General features: G+C 40.7%; 1 protein-coding gene across 1 annotated transcript in view; it reads left to right on the plus strand.

The window, feature by feature from the left end:
* STARD3NL (STARD3 N-terminal like) overlaps nucleotides 1-21,977 on the plus strand; it is a 61,202-nt gene extending 39,225 nt beyond the window's left edge. Inside the window, 7 exon segments of the mRNA NM_001075427.2 lie at nucleotides 6,096-6,173; nucleotides 8,772-8,849; nucleotides 10,761-10,814; nucleotides 10,919-11,036; nucleotides 13,621-13,716; nucleotides 20,223-20,298; nucleotides 21,486-21,977. Coding sequence (NP_001068895.1) covers nucleotides 6,096-6,173; nucleotides 8,772-8,849; nucleotides 10,761-10,814; nucleotides 10,919-11,036; nucleotides 13,621-13,716; nucleotides 20,223-20,281 — 483 coding nt within the window. The 3' untranslated portion in view covers nucleotides 20,282-20,298; nucleotides 21,486-21,977.
* The last annotated feature ends 341 nt before the right edge of the window (nucleotides 21,978-22,318 follow it).

Consider the following 22,318-nt stretch of genomic DNA (forward strand, 5'->3'; position numbering starts at 1 on the left):
CTGATATGACCACACAGAGTGCGTTTTAAGTAAGAGAAGCTGTGGTTTGGGGCTGTGCTGGGTCATGGGGTTACACTTCTCACTTCCTTCCTTCCATCTTGCTTTGAGGAAATTAGAATGGAAGTGAGGTAAGTGGGATGCGCCCTGTTTCATTCATCATGAGAGACCTGTTTCCATCTGCATGCAGCTTGTTATAAATGAAAAATCACCAGGCCTAGCAATTGAGAAATGTGTTTTTAATCCTCACTTTTCCTCTGACTGTCAGTTTCCTGATTTGTAAAAAGATCACAAAAGAGTATATGATCTCTAAAATAGTATTTCTTGACTTGCTTAGCGAGGCCATTTTTTTTCTCTAAAGGCACATTTAATTTTCTAGTTCTGTTTGTTTAAAATTGTCAGTCCTGACCTGGGTTTTTCATTACACACTGTACCATCCCTTTTCTTTTGTTGTCTGTTTCTATAAACCTCTAATCACTCAGGTCCATTGTTATTTTTACATGCTTATACATTTACTGAGTGCCAAGACACAAGATTCTGATTGAGGTGTTGCAGGCTTCACAGAAAGCTACAGATTTAAAGTTTAGCTGAGGAGATATAACAGATATCTTATATTGCCTCCTGGTGTTAATCTTTAAAAGAGGAAAGAAACAGCATAAAGGGAACTTAGGCCTTCAAAGGAACATGGGGGCCCAGATATTCTAATCAATCATAGCAATAACCAAATACTTTGCCTTCACATACAATTTCCAAGTTGGCCACTTTCCTCCTGGCTCCAGGGAGCTGACTGGAGCCAACCCAGCCTAGAGCACACAGCCTGGGCGAGCTGGAGCGGCCTAAGAGCACCGTGGTTAATTTTCCTGCTCAGAGACCTTGGGGTGGCTGATTTCTTTGGGTGCAGTTGAAGGGATGGTTCTGGTTCTGTGTCAGACCTTTTGGTACATACCTGAGTAGACTGATTTCTCAAATTAGATCTAGAATTCACCATTGGCTTGGTTTGTCTGAAGATTCTATTTCTCTTTTCCCCTAGACTCTTAGACTGACAGGGACAGGGATCAAAATGGCAGCAGAAGAGAAATAATTTTTCTTTCTCAGATTTTGATACCTGGGTTAAAATTATAGATCAAGAAAGGCCATTATCAATGCTTATTGCCTGTCTTACTGTAGTTTCCAACTGATGTATTTGAAAGAGCCAGGATGCTTCTGCTTTGCCTTGGAGCCATCATGACCAGCTCTGTGGCCTCAGGCAAGCCATTTAAATTCTCTGAACCTTGGTTTCTCAGTCAGGTAACTGAGCTGATACCTGTCTTGCCTTCCTCGTGACTTCTTGTGAGGATCAAATAATAAGATATATACCACAGCCCCTTGGCAGTTATGAAGCTCTATCTAACTATAGATTATGTAATTTATTGTTAGCTAAAGTAAATTTTAGGGCTTCCTGGGTTGTACAGTGGTAAAGAATCTGCCTGCCAGTGCAGGAGATGCAAGAGACATGGGTTTGATCCTCAGGTCAGGAAGAGCCTCTGCAGTAGTAAATGACAATCCACTCCAGTACTCTTGCCTGGAAAATTCCATGAACAGAGGAGGCTGTCAGGCCATAGGGTCCATAGGGTTGCAGAGTCAGGACACGACTGAGCCCACACACAGTAAAGGTAAGCTGTACCCAGAAACAGAAATAAACAAATTGCTTATTATTCTCTCATTACTGTTACACTTATGTTTCAGGTGTTTATTATCCTACTGATTCTGATTTTATTATTTCACTGTCACTATGTTCTGTGGTTAAACTGTGATCACCAATGATAACAGAAATTCACTGGGAGAGTTCAGTGGATTGGAATTATCTGAGGAGTGAGTAGAGGAGATGAACTGAATTGTGTATGGAAGGAATTGTGTGTGGGTAGAAGGAACTGGGGATAGAAGAATGATGTAGGATCAGATGGTGGGACCAGTGGGGAGACAGTTTGGTTAAGGAGGTGAACAGAAGCACTGAGGCAAGAGTGTGCTTGTGTGTGTGTGTGTGTGTGTGTGTGTGTGTGTATGTTTTGCAGGGGGAACAGGGGCAGACAGAGAAAATACTAGCCTGGCTAGAAATAAGGTTCCCATAGGAAACAAAATTGCCTAGTTAAGTTGGTTCCAGACTATTGAAAATCTTAAAACAGCTACAGAGAAGTGTTGGACTTAACTGCAGTTGTGAGCTGAGATAGATTCTAGAGCAGACTGGAAAACACTGTTTTGAGATCTTCCAGAAGTTAATGACTCATACTCCACATCACATCATGACCTACCTGCTGTTTCTGCTTGGATGCTTAACGTGATGTGCTCCCCAGTGACACACACATCCCTGCTTTCCTTTGCTTTGTTCTGTATCAAGAAATGATACCCAGATGCTCAGGCCAAAGGTTAAGACTCATCCTTGATTGATTTGCTTGGTTTATTTTGTCTTTCTCATGCCTCCTATCCTTAAAAGTAAGGCCTGTCAAATCCGCCTATAAAACACACTCATAACATGACCTCTTTCCATTTCTACCAATACCACCCTTGACCAAGCCACTCATCCAAACTACTGCACCCTGTCTGGGCCTGACCGGTTTACCTGCTTCCATGCTTGTGTGTGTGTGTGTGTGTGTGTGTGTGTGTGTTAGTGGCTCAGTCATGTCCAACTCTTTGTGACCCCGTGGACTGTAGCTCACCAAGCTCCTCTGTCCATAGGATTCTCCAGTCAAGAATACTGGAGTGGATAGCTAGTCCCTTATCCAGGGGATCTTCCCAACCCAGGGATCGAACCTGGGTCTCCTGCTTTGCAAGCAAATTCTTTACCATTTGAGCCACCAGGGAAGTCCTGGATTCCACTCTTGCCCTCCCCAAATCCATTCTCTTGATAGAAGCCAGAGTAACTTTTAAAAGTAGAATAAGTAGAAATATAAATCAGATAACATTTTCTGTTTAAAACTTTTCACTGACCTATCAGAGCACTTAAAATCCAAAGCCCTCAAGAAGCCAACCCCAATTTCCTTTCCCACCCTTTGTTCCTGGCCTACCCAGGTCAGCCAGACTTCTATTCACAGAATGGAACAAGCTCTCTTCTGTCTTAGACCCATTCTTCTATATGAATTGGTTCATTTCCTTCATCTTGATGTAGATTTTGTCTTACTATGCTAGTATCAGTCATTTCAACTGATTTAATTCATTTAAGTCAGTCACCAAGGGAAGATTTCCATGACCACCCACCACAAAGGAGTCAACGGTTATTCTGCCACACTGTCCTGCTTCTGTCCTTTGTAGCACTGATTTTCTTTTTTGCCTTTTTTCTGATTTTCTTATGTGTTGTCTGTCTGCACTTGCTAGCATATTAGTTCCACAAAGACATAGATATTCATTTGTTGGCTGAAGTATTTCCTGTGTGTAGAATAGTCCTTGGCACTCACTAGGTGCTCAGCAAATACTTAATGAATGGATCAAGTTCATAGCAGTGGTTTGCAGATTAGTTTAAATTCCAGGCAGATTGATAGTAAGAACGTTAACTCAGAAGTTTTGGAGGAACTCCTTGGAAGGTTGTGGAAGTAGAAAAGAAACAGCTAACTTGAGAGACATACTAAAGGAAGAAATATGATGATTTGTTGATAAGCTGATTTTATCACCGCACTATCCAAAGATGACTCTTAGGATTTCTAAGGACAGAATCTAAAATAACAGTACCAGTTCTGACAGAACCATGATTGGGAAGGGGTGGGGGGGTGGTCTATGTGAAATTAAAGATGAATCTGTTTGGGACATCTTGTACTAGAGGCCAAGATTTTGAAGTAATTTTGAGTATAAGTTGGGGTTAGAGGTACAGATTTTACTCTATTTAAGTTCTTCTTTTTTGCGCATGCTCAGTTGTGTCTGACTCTTTGTGACCCCATGGACTGTAGCCCACCAGGCTCGGTCCATAGAATATTCCAGGCAAGAATACTGGAGTGGGTTGCCATTTCCTACTCCAAGGGATCTTCCCGACCCACGTCTCTTGTGTCTCCTGCATTGGCAGTTGGATTCTTTACCACTGAGCCACTGGGGAAGCCCTTTCTCTATTGAAAGGCAACATGAAATGACAGTTTATTTTAAAGTTTATGGATACTGAGGAGAACCTCTTTCTACTGGCTTGTTATTGCAGAACTGTATCAGCAGCTTTAATTCCTGTTCTCACAGTCAGAAAGGTTGGTTTCTGTGTGGTAGAGAATGCCTCTTTGCCATAGTCTACTTGGAATAATCATTTTTTAGAGTATTTTGGATATTAAGTTTCCCTGGTCTGGAGAGACAGAGCAGTGAAACTAGATGGTTGGTTGGCTTTCAATTATTTCTCCTTGCTCCCAGGTTTTTAATTCTATTCATTGGTAAAGGCTTATAGTCAGGTCTGTAGTTCTTCTGCACAAATTACACAGAAATCTAAGCCTCCTTAAGGATTTAAGGTACAAAATAGTGTTCGTTGTACCTTCCATTTTTATAACAGGTACAGTTGACCTTGGACAGTGCAGGGGAGGGGATATATTTTATAATCTATAGCCAGCCCTCCATATCCAGGATTCCCCCACACCCGTGGATTCAATCAACTGTGGACTATGTAGGGCTATAATATTTAAAGTTGAAAAATAGCCACCTGTAAGTGGACCCATACAGTTCAAATCCCTGTTGCTCAAGGGTCAACTGTACTTGAAAAGGTATCTAAGCCAAGAGGATTCTTTGCTTGTGTCAACTTTTAGTCTAATACGACCGATTAGTAAATCGTAGTAAATCCCTGGTAGCTCAGCTGGTAAAGAAATCACCTGCAGTGCAGGAGACCCCTGTTCAATTCCTGGGTTGAGAAGATCTGCTGGAGAAGGGATAGGCTACCCACTCCAGTATTCTTGGGCTTCACTGTTGGCTCAGATGGTAAAGAATCTACCTGCAATGCAGGAGACCTGGGTTCGATCCTTGGGTTGGGAAGATTCCTTGGAGGAGAGCTTGGCAACCCACTCCAGTATTCTTGCCTGGAGAATCCCTATGGACAGAGGAGCCTGGTGGGCTACAGTCTATGGGGTTGCAGAGTCGGACACAACTGAGCAACTTTCACACACACACACACACACACACACTAGTAAATCGTACAAAGGTATTCCTTACTGACTTTTTCCCCTTTTTTCTTTTACCCAGATCTCTGGTTAATTGTCCTCTAATTTGTCCTCAGACAACTGCACTGGTTTGTCAAGACCAACAGTGTCTGTACTACAGATTGGAAACTTGAATTTGCTATTGTACATCATGTTCCCTATTATCAGCTAATTCACGGGTCCTCACAGTTATAGAGGGTCTGCTTAGGCCCTTTCCTAGCTATCAGACATATGTTCCTTTGTGATTTTTTTTTTTTTAAAGAATACTACTTTAAAAAAAGTAGTATTCTTTGTAGTTTGATATGCAGAATTTTAAACTTGATTATTTAAAATTCATCTTGATAGAATTGGGAGAGGACAGAAAATTTATCATAATATGTTTACTTTACATCATCTACTATAACTGTCATATGATTGTAGGTCTAGCTTAGCCTTCATTCTGTTATCTATTCAAGAGTGCAGAATTTTAAGATGCTAGGAGCAAATAGGAGCAACCAGGGATATTTTTTACATTTCTGTTCTGTGTCATGATAACTGTTGTCATGGATGTTTGCTAAGTGATTAAGGGACAGCTTGGCCTTCCAAGACTTAAAATAGTGAAGAGTGATCAGAAAGTGAGGGGAACCCTGGATAAATGTTAATTGTCTTCCATAAAAATACGTTTGTATGATTGAAGACATTCTCTTATAAGAGAAAAAAATCATGTTTAACATTTTATTGTGCCAAAATATAAGCTATAACAAAGCATTGTTCACCATTATCTATTTGTTGAATTCAGAATTGAAGTGGGAAATGCCCTTCACCATTTTTCTGTTTGAAATATGAGGGTTCTTACATGTTTTAAAATTTCTGGTTGTTGTTCTCTGTCTTCTGAAGAAGATAGAAAAGTGTTTGTAAAACCTTACTTGTATGTTCTCCTGTTTTATATTCGCACATAACACTCTCATTTTCATCTCTTCCTGTCCTTCCCAGGTGAATGGAGGTATTGAGAACACGTTAGAGAAAGAGGTGGTGCAGTATGACTACTACTCTTCTTATTTTGATATATTTGTAAGTATTCTGTTGTATATTCTCTGTTGTATATTTCGGACATGATGAAACTAACCAAAAGGCAAATTTCCTCTCAGTAGACCTTTCTATGCAATTCTTTTTTCCTCTTTTAAACATTATCTTTCCTTTACCTTTATGCCTGGACCATTCAGTGCTCTCTCTGGTCATTTCAAGGAAAGAAAAGATTAATGAAAAATAAGGGAGCACAGAAGAAGAAGCTTTTCAGATTTTCCTTTATTCTTTCAAAAGTAGCTGAGATAGAAGCCATCAGCAGGTGCTAAAAAGGAAAATTTACCTGTTTATATAATAGCACAGTGAAAATTCCATTCCTTTTCTGTCTTGTGGTAGATTTCTGAGAGTATTTTTTAATAATAATTCTGTTTCATTTTTCCATAATAGGAGTTTTTGAGAAAACTGATATATTGACAATCTTGGGCAACATTAGTCAGTTGTAAAATTGTATAGATGCAGTTATCTGTAGATGAGGTGTTCATTTTATTCAAAGGAATATTTGCAGTATCTTTCTAGGATACACTGTGACTTTGAATGGGTTTGATAGATCTCCATGGTATCTTTTTATAGGTGATAGTGTGAATAAGTCAGGTCTCAGCATTGTGTTACACAGTATAGGCAACTAAGATTCATTAAAAATTCCCCCAAATTCACTTTAACTACTTTATTCACTATCCTGAGAAGCTGTGTGCACAATGATTAAGACCCTTACAGTCAGCAAAACCTGGGTTTTATTCACAGTCACTAATTGTATATCTTTGTATATATTAAGTCTAAACTTTAGTTTGCTCCTATGTGAAATGAAATCATCACAGTTCTGAAACATAAATAAAATAATACCCAGAAAACACTTAGCCCAGTGAAAGGTGTCTCAGAAGCTCAGAGATTTACCTCCAATCATTGTTATCATCATCATTAGTTTTGGTTGAGAATATTAATGGTTATATTTTCTAGTGGCTTTTGAACTGCTCTAAAAAGTCTAGCTTTGTTTTGTTTTTCTGAGTTACCCTGCTGAAGTGTGTAGCAGGAAAGAGATGGGATTCTCAGTAAATAGAGATCCAGGTTCCTTGTCATCACCCCCTTGCAATCTGAGTAGATTCCATTTTCATCTGTACAGTATGTTAGTGTTCCAGTAAGATTATTTTGAAAAAGTGTTTGGCTGCCACAGAGTATTTGGAAAACCACTGATATAATTTAATCTGATTTTCCAGAGGAAGACATTGAATCTCATGGGTCAGTGTCTTGACCTACCCCACATCACTGAACTTGTGGCAGAGCATGTTAGATCCTAAATCTCTTGATAATTTTTTTCTGTAAAGCTATTGACATTTAATAACAAAATTGACTTCTCTCTTTCCTTTTATTTCCTCTGATGAATTTGTCTTAAGTAGTCTGAGCCAGGAATTCTTAGGAAACCAAGTTAATCCTCTGGCCAGATCTCCAAGGGTTGTCTGAACTCTGCTTAGAGAGTTAATGATATTGGACAATTAGGTGGGACCTATTAGCTCAGCTTGGAAAGACTGTCACGCCTGGCCTTGGAAATGGACGCAGCCTCCAGGAAACCCTGGGATCTGGGAGACTGAGATAAAGGAATTAAGATTTATGCTTTTGCCAAGTCCAGAATGCAGAGATAGGAGTAGGATAAATAAACTAAATGATGAGCATATTACTGGTAAACCCATTTTTAATGAAAGCTGCAAATTAAAACAAATATAGCTGCAAACTTCATTTACATGAAAGGGTCTTGAGTGAGGTCACACAGTCATTGATAGCAATGAAGTTGTCAGCTTCCAGCCCTTCAGCAGTTTTGATTAGTAAGGAACAGTTGGCAGACCCCTACCCTGAGCCAAGAGCCACCTACCTGACTTCTTACTACTCAGAATAAGCATATTTTTCAAGTAAAATAGGTACAATTTTATTCTATGTTTATTCCTTAGTAAATGAGAATTACTAAGACAATTGGAATAGTGGCTAGGAGCCTGGTCTTTGAAATCAGGCTACCTGGGTTCAATCCTGGCTTCCTCCTAAGACTGTGTGGCCTTGGACAGTTTCTGTATCCATCATAATAGTTGCTGACTCATGGAATTGCTGGGGTTGGGGATTATGTGGGACAGTGATACACATAAAGCGTTTCACAAAAGTCCCTAAACCATGATGAACAATCAGAGGGCAGCTCCTGGGATTGCAGAACTCTAGCAACACCCCAGTAACTCAGAGCTTTCCAGAGGACTTCACTAACAATCCAGTATCAAAAGTGAGTGGAAAGGTGCTTGGAGTCGACTTTCAAAACCTTGTCTCCAACCTTAAAATGATATCAGAATCTATTGGACTCAAATAGAAAGATAAAAGAAACCCCTCACTATATATTCTTTTGTTGATAATGGGAAGTTAATTCGAGTCCCTGTCTACGCGATATTCCACAAATTCTAGAGCAGAGATCCCAAACTGGTCTATAGACCAGTACCCGTTTGTGACAGTTTTCAACTAAATCAGAATAATGAAAACACTTTGGTGGGTTCTTCATAAAACTTAATGTATACCTTTGTCTATATTCCTGAAAGCTTGTCTTTTTTTTTTTTAATATAGCTTTTGGCAGTTTTTCGATTTAAAGTGTTAATACTTGCATATGCAGTGTGCAGACTGCGCCATTGGTGGGCCATAGCGGTGAGTATGCCTGGTGAGTGGTCCCCCCTCCAGCGCTGGTGGCCAAGGCCTGCTCACAAGAGGGCTGAGCTGGGGGCACGTGTGGCTTCCATCTGAGTTGAATCCCCCTGGCTTCTCCTGAATCCCTGTCCTTCACACCTCAGTAGGTTTCGTTCTCCAGGGCTTCTCTCCAGAGGTGATGAGTAACTATCTTTATTGCTATAGAAACTGAGACAAGTGAGGATTTCAGGGGCCTAGCAGTGATTGTGGTCCAAGCACCAGCCCACCCTCTACCTCATTTTGCAAATGAGAAATGAGTTCAGTCCCTCTGTCTCAAAGCAGTTTGGACCATTTCCTCTTGGGTTGAAACTTCTTGGTGATTTTTCACCATTTAGTCTCTGCTGATTTTGATCCTTGCCTTCCTCCCTGTGTTACCCGCCTCCCTCCAGTCTTAAAGGTAAAAGTTCCCTTTTATTGCTGCCTTCAGATTTCTTGAAGGCAGTGGCATCTTTTACTCACCTCCATTTCCTGGCATCCAGCCCAGAGCTTTGGCACAAGCTCTTCTCAATAAATATTCATTGGTTGAAAGAAGAATTATAAGCAATTCTGCCTGAATTATTTTCGCCATTTCCGTGGACCTCTGAACAGTCACCTTGTTGAGAGCTCTAAACAAAGCAGGTATATGGGGGAAGCTCCTCAGACTGGAAGACTTGGGCAGGACTAAACTGCGTGGGACCTTGGTCTGTGTGGACCTGGCACGGGCTTGTCCAGCTGGGCATAGAGTTGTGTGCTGTCCTAAGAGGGCATCCACCATGTGCCTTGTCTGCCTGGACCATCTCTTCTGAGCATCCACAGAACCCTGGGCTGCTGTCAAACCATCCATCGAACCCCAAGCTCACATTGCATGGATGGAGGCCATCAGTTTCAGTCAGACTCAGCTCCCTTTCCTGAATGTATGCTGTTGCTGATCCCAAACAGCTGTGATGGTTGTTGCTTGTCCATTTTCTCCAGCCATCCCAATTTGGGACATTCTGTTCAGTTTCCATGATGTGCACTGGTATCTTTCAGAAAATCTGTCTCAGTGTTTGTTTCAGAAAGTAGTTGACTATGCACTGAGTTTTAAGAAACCTTCTTTAATCTCTAGCTTGAAATTATCAAAGAGTCACTTCAAGCACATCCATTTTATTGTTGTTGATTCTTGTTTCTAAAAATGTTTACAGAGAGGGGACCAGGCAGCTGGAAGGAGTCAGCTGGTTCCTGAAAAGTACTTAGTGTCAGCCCATAAAATTAATTAGTATCATAATGTAAGATGCCTCCTCTTCCAATGCTGGCGTATCTGTGTGTGTATGTATTAATGTGTATATGTGCATGCGTGTGTGTGTGTGTATGTTGTGTTTTGCTAACAAAACTGACTCTGCAACTTTGTTAATAGTAACCAAGCATGACACCTGGTATTTCTTGATCTCCATTTTGTCAGTCAAGACTCCTGTTGGCATTCACGTTGGTTAGGTTTCTTATTGCTGCATATATTAGTTAGAGGATGAAGACACAAGGTCCAGGTCCTGTGGGAATAATCTCTGGCCTTCCTGAGCCCTGGGGGAGCCCTGCCTCGCTTTCACTGGTCCCTTCTATGCAGATAGCATCTTTACATGTTGTACCCTCCAGTGGACAAAATTGAGTTTCCCAACATACCAGCCTGTGGGTGAAGGGAAACCTCAAGCTGCCATGTAGGGCATCCGTGCCATGTGGAAGCCCTCTTTGCCCCCATCTGGTTTAGGGGACAGAGGAAAAGTGACATGGGAGGAAGCCAGGCGTGCCAGGGCCTTTTCAAGCATTACCTGTTTCTGGCTCAGATGGTTCTCCTGCATGACAGCAATGCCTTTACAGTGTCACATATCTAATTTGAATGTTGCTGGATTATGTGTCTTTCAGTTGACAACAGCAGTGACCAGTGCCTTTTTATTAGCAAAAGTGATCCTCTCAAAGGTATGGCTTTCCGCTTTTTTGTGCCGTGACTGTACTGATGTCTTGTTCTCTAGAATGAGCTCATAGTAACTGTTTGTCTCTCCTGGTCACATCTGTTCTTCCAGCTTTTCTCACAAGGGGCTTTTGGCTATGTGCTGCCCATCATTTCCTTCATCCTTGCCTGGATCGAGACATGGTTCCTGGACTTCAAAGTGTTACCACAAGAGGCAGAAGAAGAAAACAGTAAGTTTCTCTCCGAGTTTACCTCCTGAGTTTACCTCCCCCCAGGTAGGGGGGAGGGGCTGCAGAGTTCTGGCTTTTTTTTTGTTGTTTTTTAATTTTTATTTTACACTGGAGTATAGTTGATTTACAGTGTTTGTTAGTTTCACATGTATAACAAAGTGATTTAGTTGTTCATATACATATATTTATTTCTTTCCAGATTCTTTTCCCATACAGGATATTACAGAGTATTGAATAGAGTTCCCTATGCTCTACAGTAGGTCCTTGTTGATGATTTCTCTTATATATATTAGTGTATATATGTAATTGGGATTACCTCCTAATTCATCCCTTCCTCTCCCACCTTTCCCTTTTGGTAACCATAAATTTGTTTTCTAAGCCTATGAGTCCATTTCTGTTTTGTTAATGAGTTCATTTGTATCGATTTTTAGATTCCATGTATAAGTAATTATCATATTTATCTTGGTCTAACTTGTTTCACTTAGTATGATGATCCCTGGGTCCAGCCATGTTGCAGCAAATGGCATTATTTCATACTTCTTTTAAGGCTGAGTAATATTTCATTGTATATATGTACCATTCTTCTTTATTCATTCATCTGTCAGTGGACATTTAGTTGCTTCTATGTCCTGGCTATTGTAAATAGTGCTGCAGTGAACACTGGGGTGCATGTATCTTTTTGAACTATGGTGTTCTCCAGATATATGCCCAGGAGTGGGATTGCTGGACCACATGGTAGCTTTATTTTTAGTTTTTATACTCCATACTGTTCTCCATCGTGGCTGGGACAATTTACATTCCCACCAAAAGTGTAGGAGGGTTCTGAGATCTGGCTTTGCGTGGAGCTGTGGGTGGAGTCAGGCAGATCTGGGGTCTCCACCCTGCAGGCTGCAGGAGACACTGCGGGAAGAGTTGGATGAAGGGACAGGGACAGGATGTGGCCCCTTGCTCCAGCTGTTAGGGCAGACTTCCCTGGAAGGAAGTGTGAATACTGGTGAAAAAGACATTCCAGCAGCAATAGCAGTAGCCAACGCCTCCTTCTCCTTAGACAGGTTGACCTTTTCTCCCTATTGATAATAGCTAGAGGTCGCGGAGCATTTCATGCCAAGGTAGCAGTTCTACATAGAAGTTCTTGATTCTCCAGAGTCTCCTATCACTGTCCATCCCACAGATGGTGCCTTTGGGCTGCCATGTGAATAACTGAGTGCCTGAAGGGGGACTGTTGGTGGGTTGCTGATGGAGATGGAAAGGAGAGGAGGAAGTTAGCCAGCCAGAGAAATGTTCACCCGTCTCAGGCTTTCCATCCTCCTCTGAGTAGAGGGTGAGAGCTGGCAATGTGTGGTCATGAATCCTGTTAAAGTTGTTATCATTCCTTGTGTGGCTTTGAGCATCACAGCATGTTCACTGGAAATCCAAATGATTGAACTTTAGACGGGAATTCTTCTCTGCGTGATGGCCTTAGTGGAAGCACACACATTCCACCTGTCCCCTCAGACACATATAATCAAAGTTCAAAGCAGAGACTCAGACAGTTGTAAAACTTGCTATTTTTATGTTCTCTCAGTCATCTGGCTGGATTTGCCCCACCTAATAGGCAAAAAAAAAAAATTTATTGTGTCTTACAGAAAGTTAAACATGATTATAACCTCAAGATATAGTAGAAGGAAAAATAACCTTGTAAGTGATTTTATTTTTCAAAAGTTCAAATACAAAGATGAAATCGATGAGAAAAGAATTATCATTCAGGAATAGATTTTAAAACACATTAATCAGACTAAGATCCATCTTTATCCTGTGCTTTCTCTTCTTGTATGAGACTGTATTGTGGAAAAGGGACAAGTAAAGCTAAATGAAGCCACTTGTTAAAAAGAATTCCATGGTAGTTCAGTGATTGGGACTCTGGGCTTCCACTACAGGGAGTGTGGGTTCAGACCCTGGTTAGGGAACTAAGATCCCTTGTGCTGCCAGGCCTGACCAAAAGTAAAAAAATAAAAATTGTTTAAGTTGTATATAAACATCAAACTGAACTTTAATGAAAGTACTTCAGCTGTTCGTGTGACTGAGGCTTGCATGCCTATGTGATTAAACTAAAGTTGCTAATAAAGCAAAGCACATAATTAGTGAAAACATTGAAAATACCATTTATTTTCACTGTCACCAATATTACATGCACACCTGGCACCTACTGTTTGGTCTGGTGTTTCCTCCAGCTTTATCTCGGTGTAACTCAGCTTCAGCCAAAAGAATGCATTGTCGACAGCCTCTCTGCTAGTGTTTTTTTGCTTTTATGCTGGCATTTCTCTAACCAGATGTAGAGAGGCCATTTGTACAACCTCATGAGTTCTTTTTTTTTGTTTGGCTTTGTGCTTTGGTTTTGATGTTGTTGATTTCTATAGGAAAGTAGGTATTTCCAGATGGGAAGATTCTATTAACACTTAGTTTTTGGTTGAAAGATTTTTCAAAGTACTCTTTCCTACTAAGAGTTTTAAAAATGTAATAATAACACTTTTATTTTGGTTAACCTGGCCACAAAGCTACCAGAACAGTGGCATCATTCCCAGCATCTGAATTTCTTCTCTTCCAGGACTCTTGATAGTTCAGGATGCCTCGGAGAGGGCGGCGCTGATTCCTGGGGGTCTTTCTGATGGTCAGTTTTATTCTCCTCCTGAATCTGAAGCAGGTAGAAAATTTGATTTATCATTTATGTTTTTGTCTATCATTCAAAAGCTTTTCCCCCTCACCTAACCCCCTGTACTTCTCAATACGCTTAGCAAACATTTAACATACCAGACATTTAGGGTGTGAATATAAATAAGACGTGGTCTTGATGTGCAACCCATAATGAGATGCAGAGATGCAAAAATAAATATGATAGAGGGTCTTCCACACCGATATGTGGACGGGGAGAGTCTTGATGCTCTGTGTTATCTGTCACCCCCTGATTGACCTTCCTCCAGAATCCCCCATGTCTGAGAGCACCACCCACCCCTTTGCCCATGTGAGAAACCAGAGCCTCACTGGGGACTCCGGCCTTTTCCTATGGCTCCCAGCCCATCGTTCACCATGCCATTTTGAACCTCTTTGTTGCTACCTCCTTGATTTCATTTAAATTGTCATCACTTCTGTTTCTGCAACAGCCTCCTCCTCAGTTGCCTTCTCCCAAGCAGCCACCATAATACCATGTTAGATAGAATGACTGCATTGTTCTAAGGGTTCCTCATAACCTCTCTAAGGTTAAAGTCTCATTATCCCTGTTTTAGAGATCAGCAAGTTGAGGCACAGAGAGGTGAGATAGTTCGTCCAATATTACACAAGGAGTAAGAGAGTGGAGCTTGGACTTGAACCCCAGCTCCAGGACTAGCATCTATGATCACAGCTAATATATGCAAATTTTATATTTTTTTCAATATTAGCTAAGTTGACCATGTTATTATTCCCTTGCCTAAAAGCCTTCAGTGACATAAAAGATTAAGAAAGTGATTGGATCCTAAGCCTGGCAGAAAGCACCTGTATGTCTACCCACCATGGTCCACACTCTCCTCTCATTAGGCTCCTGTGTGCCAGTCTTAGATTTCTGAAAATACATCAGAGCCCCCAAGCCATTGTGCATCTTGCTTGTTCTATCCTTGACATACCTCTGTGGTCCCAGTGTCCACTCAGATGTTGAGAAGCCTTCTTCCTAACCCCACCCCCACCATGCCCCCTGACCCCATCAGTCGTAGGTAGGGCATCTTTTGCCTCATGTTCGTAAGATCCCTTCCACAGCACTGTCATCCTGGGTTGACTGCGCTGACTTTGGCAGTGACTTGGCCTGTTTCTGTTATTAGGATGTAAACTTGAGTTAGAGACTACATTATTTTATTCTCACACTACACATAGTAAATATTTTAAACACACGCGCGCACACACACACACACACACACACAATAGAGTAAAACAAACTCCAGGCAGAAAGAGCCATGTGAAGATCAAAGACATCTTATTGTGACATAGGGAGTCAGGGGAACTTGAAGTAACTTGATACTCTGGACTATTGGTGTTGAATTTAAAAGCAATATAAAAGAAAATCATAGGGCTTCCCTTGTGGTGCAGTGATTAAGAATCTGCCTTTCAATGCAAGGGACACTGGTTTGGTCCCTGGTGCAGGAAGATCCAACATGCCACAGAGCAACTAAGCCCATGTGCCACAACTACTAAGCTCTAAAGCCCGGGAGCTGCAACTGCTGAGCCCATGCATTGCAGCTACTGAAGCCGGTGCACCTAGAGCCTGCACTCTGCAACAAGAGCAGACACTGCGATGAGAAGCCCGTGTACCGCAACAAACAGTAAAGCCTGCCGGTAGCAACAAAGACCCAGCCCAGCTAAAAAATAAGTAAATCTTAAAAAACAACAACAACAAAATAATAGAGTCAGATGAAATAAAGATATGATTGGGCAGAAAAGCTATTTCTCAGTCAACAGACACTAGGATGAGTATTAAACTTTTCATTACCTCATTATAAGGATGATTTCCTTGAGATTTTTGTATGTCAGAGGACTCAATCTTTTTTTTTTTTTTTGAAGTTTACATTATAGTTCATCTTTTTGTGTACCTTTTTCCTGAGACTAATAGAATTTCTCAGCACCTATGTGTACTTTTTTTTTTAATCAGAAGTTCAGAACAGCAGGATAATAATGTGAGGAATACCTCCTCAGGCATTTTTCATCAAGCAAGCCATGGGCTTCCTCCTTTGACTTTTACCACCCCCTAGTGGCATTTGAAAGCATTACCACATCATAGAATTATAAAGCTAAACAAAAACAACACTGTAAGCATTCCACTGGGTGGCTGCATTGTTTAAGACAAAGACCAGATTAGTAGTGGGCAGAGGAGTGTTCAAGGTTACTTACTTTACTGTGTATTTTCATTGTCTGTGTTCAATTTAGGAAAGAATTAAGATTAAAAACTATTCTTGGAATTAATGTGCCCAGAAAAGATTTTACTCTAAAACTTTCTTGTTAGGTCAGTGGACAAATATTAAATGGTTTTCAGCAGCAGAAGTTATAAGCTTTTTATCCTAGTACCCTGCTGATCGGCCCCTAGTCATTAAGAGTACAGCTGGGGCCTGCCTTGCCTGTTGTCTGTCTTTCTCTAGTACCAAGTTGAGTGCCTGGTACATAGTAAACTTAGAACTTTTGAAGGAATAAATAAAGAGAGGAAGAAAGAAATTGGAGGCACCAGAAATTTAAATGTTAGCATTTTTCCTTGTAAAGGAATGGCTTGAATTTTAGAGTCACAGAGCCTTGGAAAATTAGCACATTTTAGTGGATGTATTTTAAAGGATATAAGGTGGTTTTTTTGCAGATTTCCTTGCTGCTTTAGCCGTATCCTGTTTGCCTATGTATTAAGTTGAAAGAAGGAGGAAGCCCAGTTCTCTCTCAGATGGTCAGGTTGAAGTTCTTATGTGCTCAGATAATTTAAATGAACCAGTTGTGATGTTGGATAAAAGGTAATTTGTCACATCCTGAATCATTGAATGGTTGACTTAAGAATAACTCAGTTGCATCCTGTCATCTGTGCTAAACAAGTCTAGATGGAGGCACTGAAAATTTAATTTGATGCCAAAATTAAATTTTCAGTGCCTCCATCTAGACTTGTTTAGCACCATCCATGCTGGTGTGGTGGAGAAGGAAATGGCAACCCACTCCAGTATTCTTGCCTGGAGAATCCCAGGGACGAGGAAGCCTGGTGGGCTGCTGTCTATGGGGTCACACAGAGTCGGACACGACTGAAGCAACTTAGCAGCAGCAGCAGCAGCCGGTGGGCTGCCTGTGAAATTATGTCGCCTGTGGTGTGGCTGCAGATGTGTCTTCTCAGTTGTTATAAATTCTTTCATTTTTAAGCCCGAGTTCTTAGGAGTTGCCCTTGTGTCCACACAGTATAGTGCTAACCAGTGATTGGACAGGTTTTGTGATCAGTCACCTTGGTTAAGACTTGCATCCTCGGGCAGATGGCCATTTGTGTGTATTGGATAGCACATTTGAATTTCAGGTCTTTTCGAGTCTTCTTCTGCTTGTGCTTTTTGCTGAATATTTTTGCATCTCCTCTGCACATTTTACAGCCTCAAAGTCGCCTGGTCTAGCACGGGTTCTCTTGGGTTTCCGTTGAGTTTGTACCCAGCTTCAGGCAAGCATATGCTTGCTGCAGCCTTGACCATCACCTCAAACCAGCAAAGACTCTGGGCCTTATGCTCACACACAACTGTTGCACCACTGCATTACTCCTCACCTCAAATGAAAGGAGCTCCTTCAAATGTGTAAATCTGCTGCCAGTCCTTACAGCCTGCCATATGTGGAAGAACCTTCATACCATGAAGCTGAGTGATGGGAGGTGGAGGAACAATATTGTTATCTCAGTTCTGCAGTTTTTCAAGCACTTCTCACAAAGTTTCAAGCCTTAGATTGCCTCCCTAGCACTGAATTTGCTGTTTGGTTCATTAGTTTTTATAATTCCTTTTCGGAGAAGACTGGTTGAACTCGTTCTTTGACAATAGCCAGAACACCTTAGTAGCTTTCACTTTGAGATTAGGGAAAGCATATGTATTACTGTGTTTTAAAAATTTGACTTTATTTAGGACTTCCCAACGGAGAAGGCAATGGCACCCCACTCCAGTACTCTTGCCTGGAAAATCCCATGGACAGAGGAGCCTGGTAGGCTGCAGTCCGTGGGGTCATTAAGAGTCGGACAAGACTGAGCGACTTCACTTTCACTTTTCACTTTCATACATTGGAAAAGGAAATGGCAACCCACTCCAGTGTTCTTGCCTGGAGAATCCCAGGGACGGGGGAGCCTGTGGGCTGCTGTCTATGGGGTCGCACAGAGTCGAACACGACTGAGGCGACTTAGCAGCAGCAGCAGCAGCAGCAGCAGGACTTCCCAGTAGTTCTAAAGCATGTCAGTTTATTGTGGCTTGAATGCCGTTACCCTCACAGGTGGAAAATGAGCCCGGAAACAGGAAGACTCCATGTGATCAGCTTCCTTAGACTCCTTGCAAGCGAGATGGCAGTTAAACCACCCTGGAGTCTCTAAGATTTCCGGCAGTGTAATAAGCTGGGAAGTGAAGCCTTCCTGCCACTGTATCTTTATGTATTTGTTTTACCACAAACCTAATCTGAACGATATGACATTTGTGAGGTTTAGGTGTGGGACACAGACTTTTCTTAAGCTTCTTTGGGGGTTCATTCTTCTGTGCCAGATTCATTCTTGGCTATAATCCAGGCAGACATTCTCCAAAAAGTGCCCTTTTTTAAAAAAAAATAAAATTATTGGAATATAGTTGATTTACAATGTGGTGTTAGTTTCAGTTGCATAGCAAAGTGCATCAATTATACACATATGTAATATCCACTCTTTTAAAGATTCTTTTCCCTTATAGGTCATTATAGAGTATTGAGTAGAGTTCTGGGTGCTATATAGTAGGTCCTTATAAGTTATCTATTTTGTATATAGTATTGTGTCTGTGTCAGTCCCACTTTCCCGATTTATCCTGCCCCCCAATTTCCCTCCTGGTGAAAGTGTCCTTTTTGAACTGTATTATGTGGTAAGAGTAAAGTGACAGTGAGGCAGGCTGCTCTTGTAGGTTAGTAGGTAACATCCTAGCCTGCTCCCTTCGTCTCCTCACCACCGTCTTTAGTTCCCTTCCCTAAGTATGAGAGGAATGTGTAATTGCTATAAAAATGTGAAAAGAACAAAAGTAGAAGATAACTGTCCTTCAGACTATTCAGCAACATTAGTATTGACAGTTTGTTTCTTTCTACTTTGTGTTTGTAATTTACATAATGTGTGTTGGCTATACTGTCTATATTATTTATATCCTTTTTAAAAAGTTATAAAGTCACTTTAAGTTTACTGTAGAAATTTTGGAATATCCAGAAATGTACATAAGTCACCTGGTCTTTTTTTTTCCTAGTCTTACTGATTCATGCTAGTATATAAAGTTATAAGTTTTTATCAAATACGATCTTATACTGTATTTCTTGTTATATATTTGCTTTTACTTTTATTGCATATACATTTCCCATGTTGTTATGTACTATAGAATTATATTTCCATGAAATATAATAATATAATATTTTTCTACACTCAGACATTAGATTTTTCTTCTCATTTTTAGGGGGAAAGTCTCATAATGGAAAAAAGTGTTATTTCCTCAAGGATATATCCTAAGGATATCATCCCAGAATAATGACTGGGTCAAATTCAAGAATACTAGAAGGTAGAGGCTTCCCTGTTGATCCAGTGGTTAAGACTCCATGCTTCCAATGTAGAGGGCATGGATTCGGTCCCTGGTCGGGGAACTAAGATCCCACATCCTGCATGTTGTGGCCAAAAAATGAATAAAAATAAGAATTGAAAAATAAAGTATGTTCTTAAAAAAAACAATAATAGAAGAGAAGGCAATGGCACCCCACTCCAGTACTCTTGCCTGGAAAATCCCATGGACGGAGGAGCCTGGAAGGCTGCAGTCCATGGAATCGCTGAGGGTCAGACACGACTGAGCAACTTCACTTTCACTTTTCACTTTCATGCATTGGAGAAGGAAATGGCAGCCCACTCCAGTGTTCTTGCCTGGAGAATCCCAGGGACGGGGGAGCCTGGTGGGCTGCCGTCTCTGGGGTCACACAGAGTCGGACACAACTGAAGTGACTTAGCAGCAGCAGCAGCAGCATGCAACACTGACTCAGAATGGTTGTAACTATGGTTGCTGAAACAGCACACAGTGGTGACTTTCAGCTTGCCCCATACTTTAGACTCCCTCTCTCACTCACTGAATACAGCCATTTTTCAAATACGTATATGAAGTTATTTATACCAAAGAGATTTTCACTTGAAAACCAGGTAAGCGTTTCAGCAAAGAAGCAGAAAAGGAGGAGCAGTGGATAATAGTTCTTGGTCTATGTGAATATTTTTAGGAGAACATACATGAAATCCATTGGACAGATTAGTGTGAATGATATTGAAAGGTTTTCCTTCTATAAGATATAACGTAAAACTATTTTACAGTTTCATTAACTCAGATCTCTTGTGGATTAAACACATGTAGCCCTCATTTAAAATTTTATGCACATATATTAAATGTTAAAGAAATCATTTGTTACTGTAATTGAATGTGGTACTTTTTCTCCTTCCCCTTCTCTACCATCTAGGATCTGAAAATGAAGCTGAAGAAAAGCAGGACAGTGAAAAACCACTTTTAGAACTATGAGTAAGACTTTTGTTAAAGTAAGTCTTTGAAAATGAAACTGTTAATAGCGAAGTAGTTAAATATGGAGCCTTCCTTCAAGTAGATTCAAAGTTAAATTCAGAAAATGTGAGAGTGATTATAGTTATATTTCTCCTAATTACGTGAATTTGTCAGGCACATTTTATTATGTAAAATCTCTGAACATTTTCTAGGTATAAATTGGCAGAGGATGAAAACTACGTAAGAGTCCCATATTTCTGAATAAGGATGACAGTTCATTTTTGTTTATTGTAGCCAGAGTGTCTCCATGTCAGGCATGATTTAATGACAAACCCTAACTTCTGAGGGCGGCAAGGGCAGCAGTCCCGGGAGGTAGTACTGCCCTTGTCCCCACTGGCAGGGAAGACTGAGGGTGAGTGACTGGTCCAGGGTCCCACAGCTGGCAGGGGCAGGGCCAGGACTCAGGCGCCCCGTCTGTACCAGCATCCACCCTGGTCCGCACAGGACGGTCGTCTCTGGAGGGTGTTGGAGCTTCTGCGATGACAGGTGTGGTCCAGTCACAGCAGTCGGGCTCCACGTGCCTCCAGGTCAGGGCACATTGTTCAGTCCCTTCAAATCATCAAAGGAAACATTTCAACCTCACAAATATGAGCGAATAAACAGTCAGTTGTAAAAGCTGTATTTCTGCTTAATTATTTAACCACAGAAGGAAAAGAATAGACCTTAAAACTTCATCTGATAAAAAAATAATCTGTTAACTATGTATAGTGAAGGATGTTAACTTCTGTAGACTTATTGTGGTGACCATTTCAAAATTTGTATATATTTGTATATTATATACAAATATAGAGTCATTATGTGATATAACTTAAAATGTTATTTATCAATTATATCTCAATAAAAAATAATGAAATAAAATTTTAAAGCAGGAAAAAGTAGTGCACTGATTCATAGAAGGTGGGCGGTTGGCATAGAGTCAGATATGCCGGCAGAGGCAGCCAGAGTCCTGGTATTGAAGGGCCTGCATCAGTGGTATCCACTGTGCTTCGGGCCCTTTTCCTACAACAGTGTTCAGACATACGACAAAATCGTGGGCATGTGAATAGTAGATCCTTTTCTAAAAGGCTTTAAGATCTTGTGTCGCCCCATCCGTGGTTTTTCAAGTGTAGCATTTTGCCTTTTTACACTGCATCTCAAATATTGTTGTGTTCTCTCTTCTTCTAAGTGTGAAAAACCTTCATTGAAAGTCACCAGAAAGAAAAAGGAACTGGAGATGGGGTCTCCCTATTGAAGGTTGAAATGGTGACATCCACTGCTGACATTATTGAACGGCTAGTAAAGCATTTATTTATTGTAATACCTCACAGACATGGTACCATACCTGCGTCCATTTATGTTACCTGCCTGTGGCTGGTAAGAAATGTCGTGGTCCACCCTATGTTCAGTGAGACGGGATCTGACCTGTCAATGAATAGTTGCAGAAAGTCTTGTGCTATGTTCCTAATCAAAAAGACTTCTTAATATATTGGAATAACACTTTTTTAGTATGTAAAATATCTTTTTATTTTGATTTGCAGAATGGAATTTTTTTGTCTCATGTTTTGAATTTCTTTTGTATTTCTTTTTTAACTCCCTACATTTCCCTTATGTTTTTTAACTCATGCACATTCGCTGTTTGTACAATTTTAAAAGGTAATAAACTCCAGCATATCAAAATGATTAGTTTTATTTTTCCTGTTTGCATTATGTATTTGGCCTAAAGTATTAGACTTACAAAAGGGGAACCTGAGGGATTGTGAATACATGTAGAAGTTCACCAGAGATAGAATCTTTCTCTTAGAAGAATGATCTAAAATAGTCCGAATACCCTTCTTTAAACCCTTTCTATGAAATTATTTCCCCTTGTGTTTAGTTAGCTTGAATCAAAATGAACTCAATTCTATTGTGAGCTGTTTTTGTTAAAAAGAAATATTCAACACAGTGCTTCATGGGAAGCAGCATGTCTATCAGTTTCCTGTCGTTATTCATTATGTCATTTAAGAACAGAAGTGCAGCTGG

This window comes from Bos taurus, chromosome 4 (assembly GCF_002263795.3).
Source record: "Bos taurus isolate L1 Dominette 01449 registration number 42190680 breed Hereford chromosome 4, ARS-UCD2.0, whole genome shotgun sequence".
Classification (NCBI taxonomy): Eukaryota; Metazoa; Chordata; class Mammalia; order Artiodactyla; family Bovidae; genus Bos; species Bos taurus.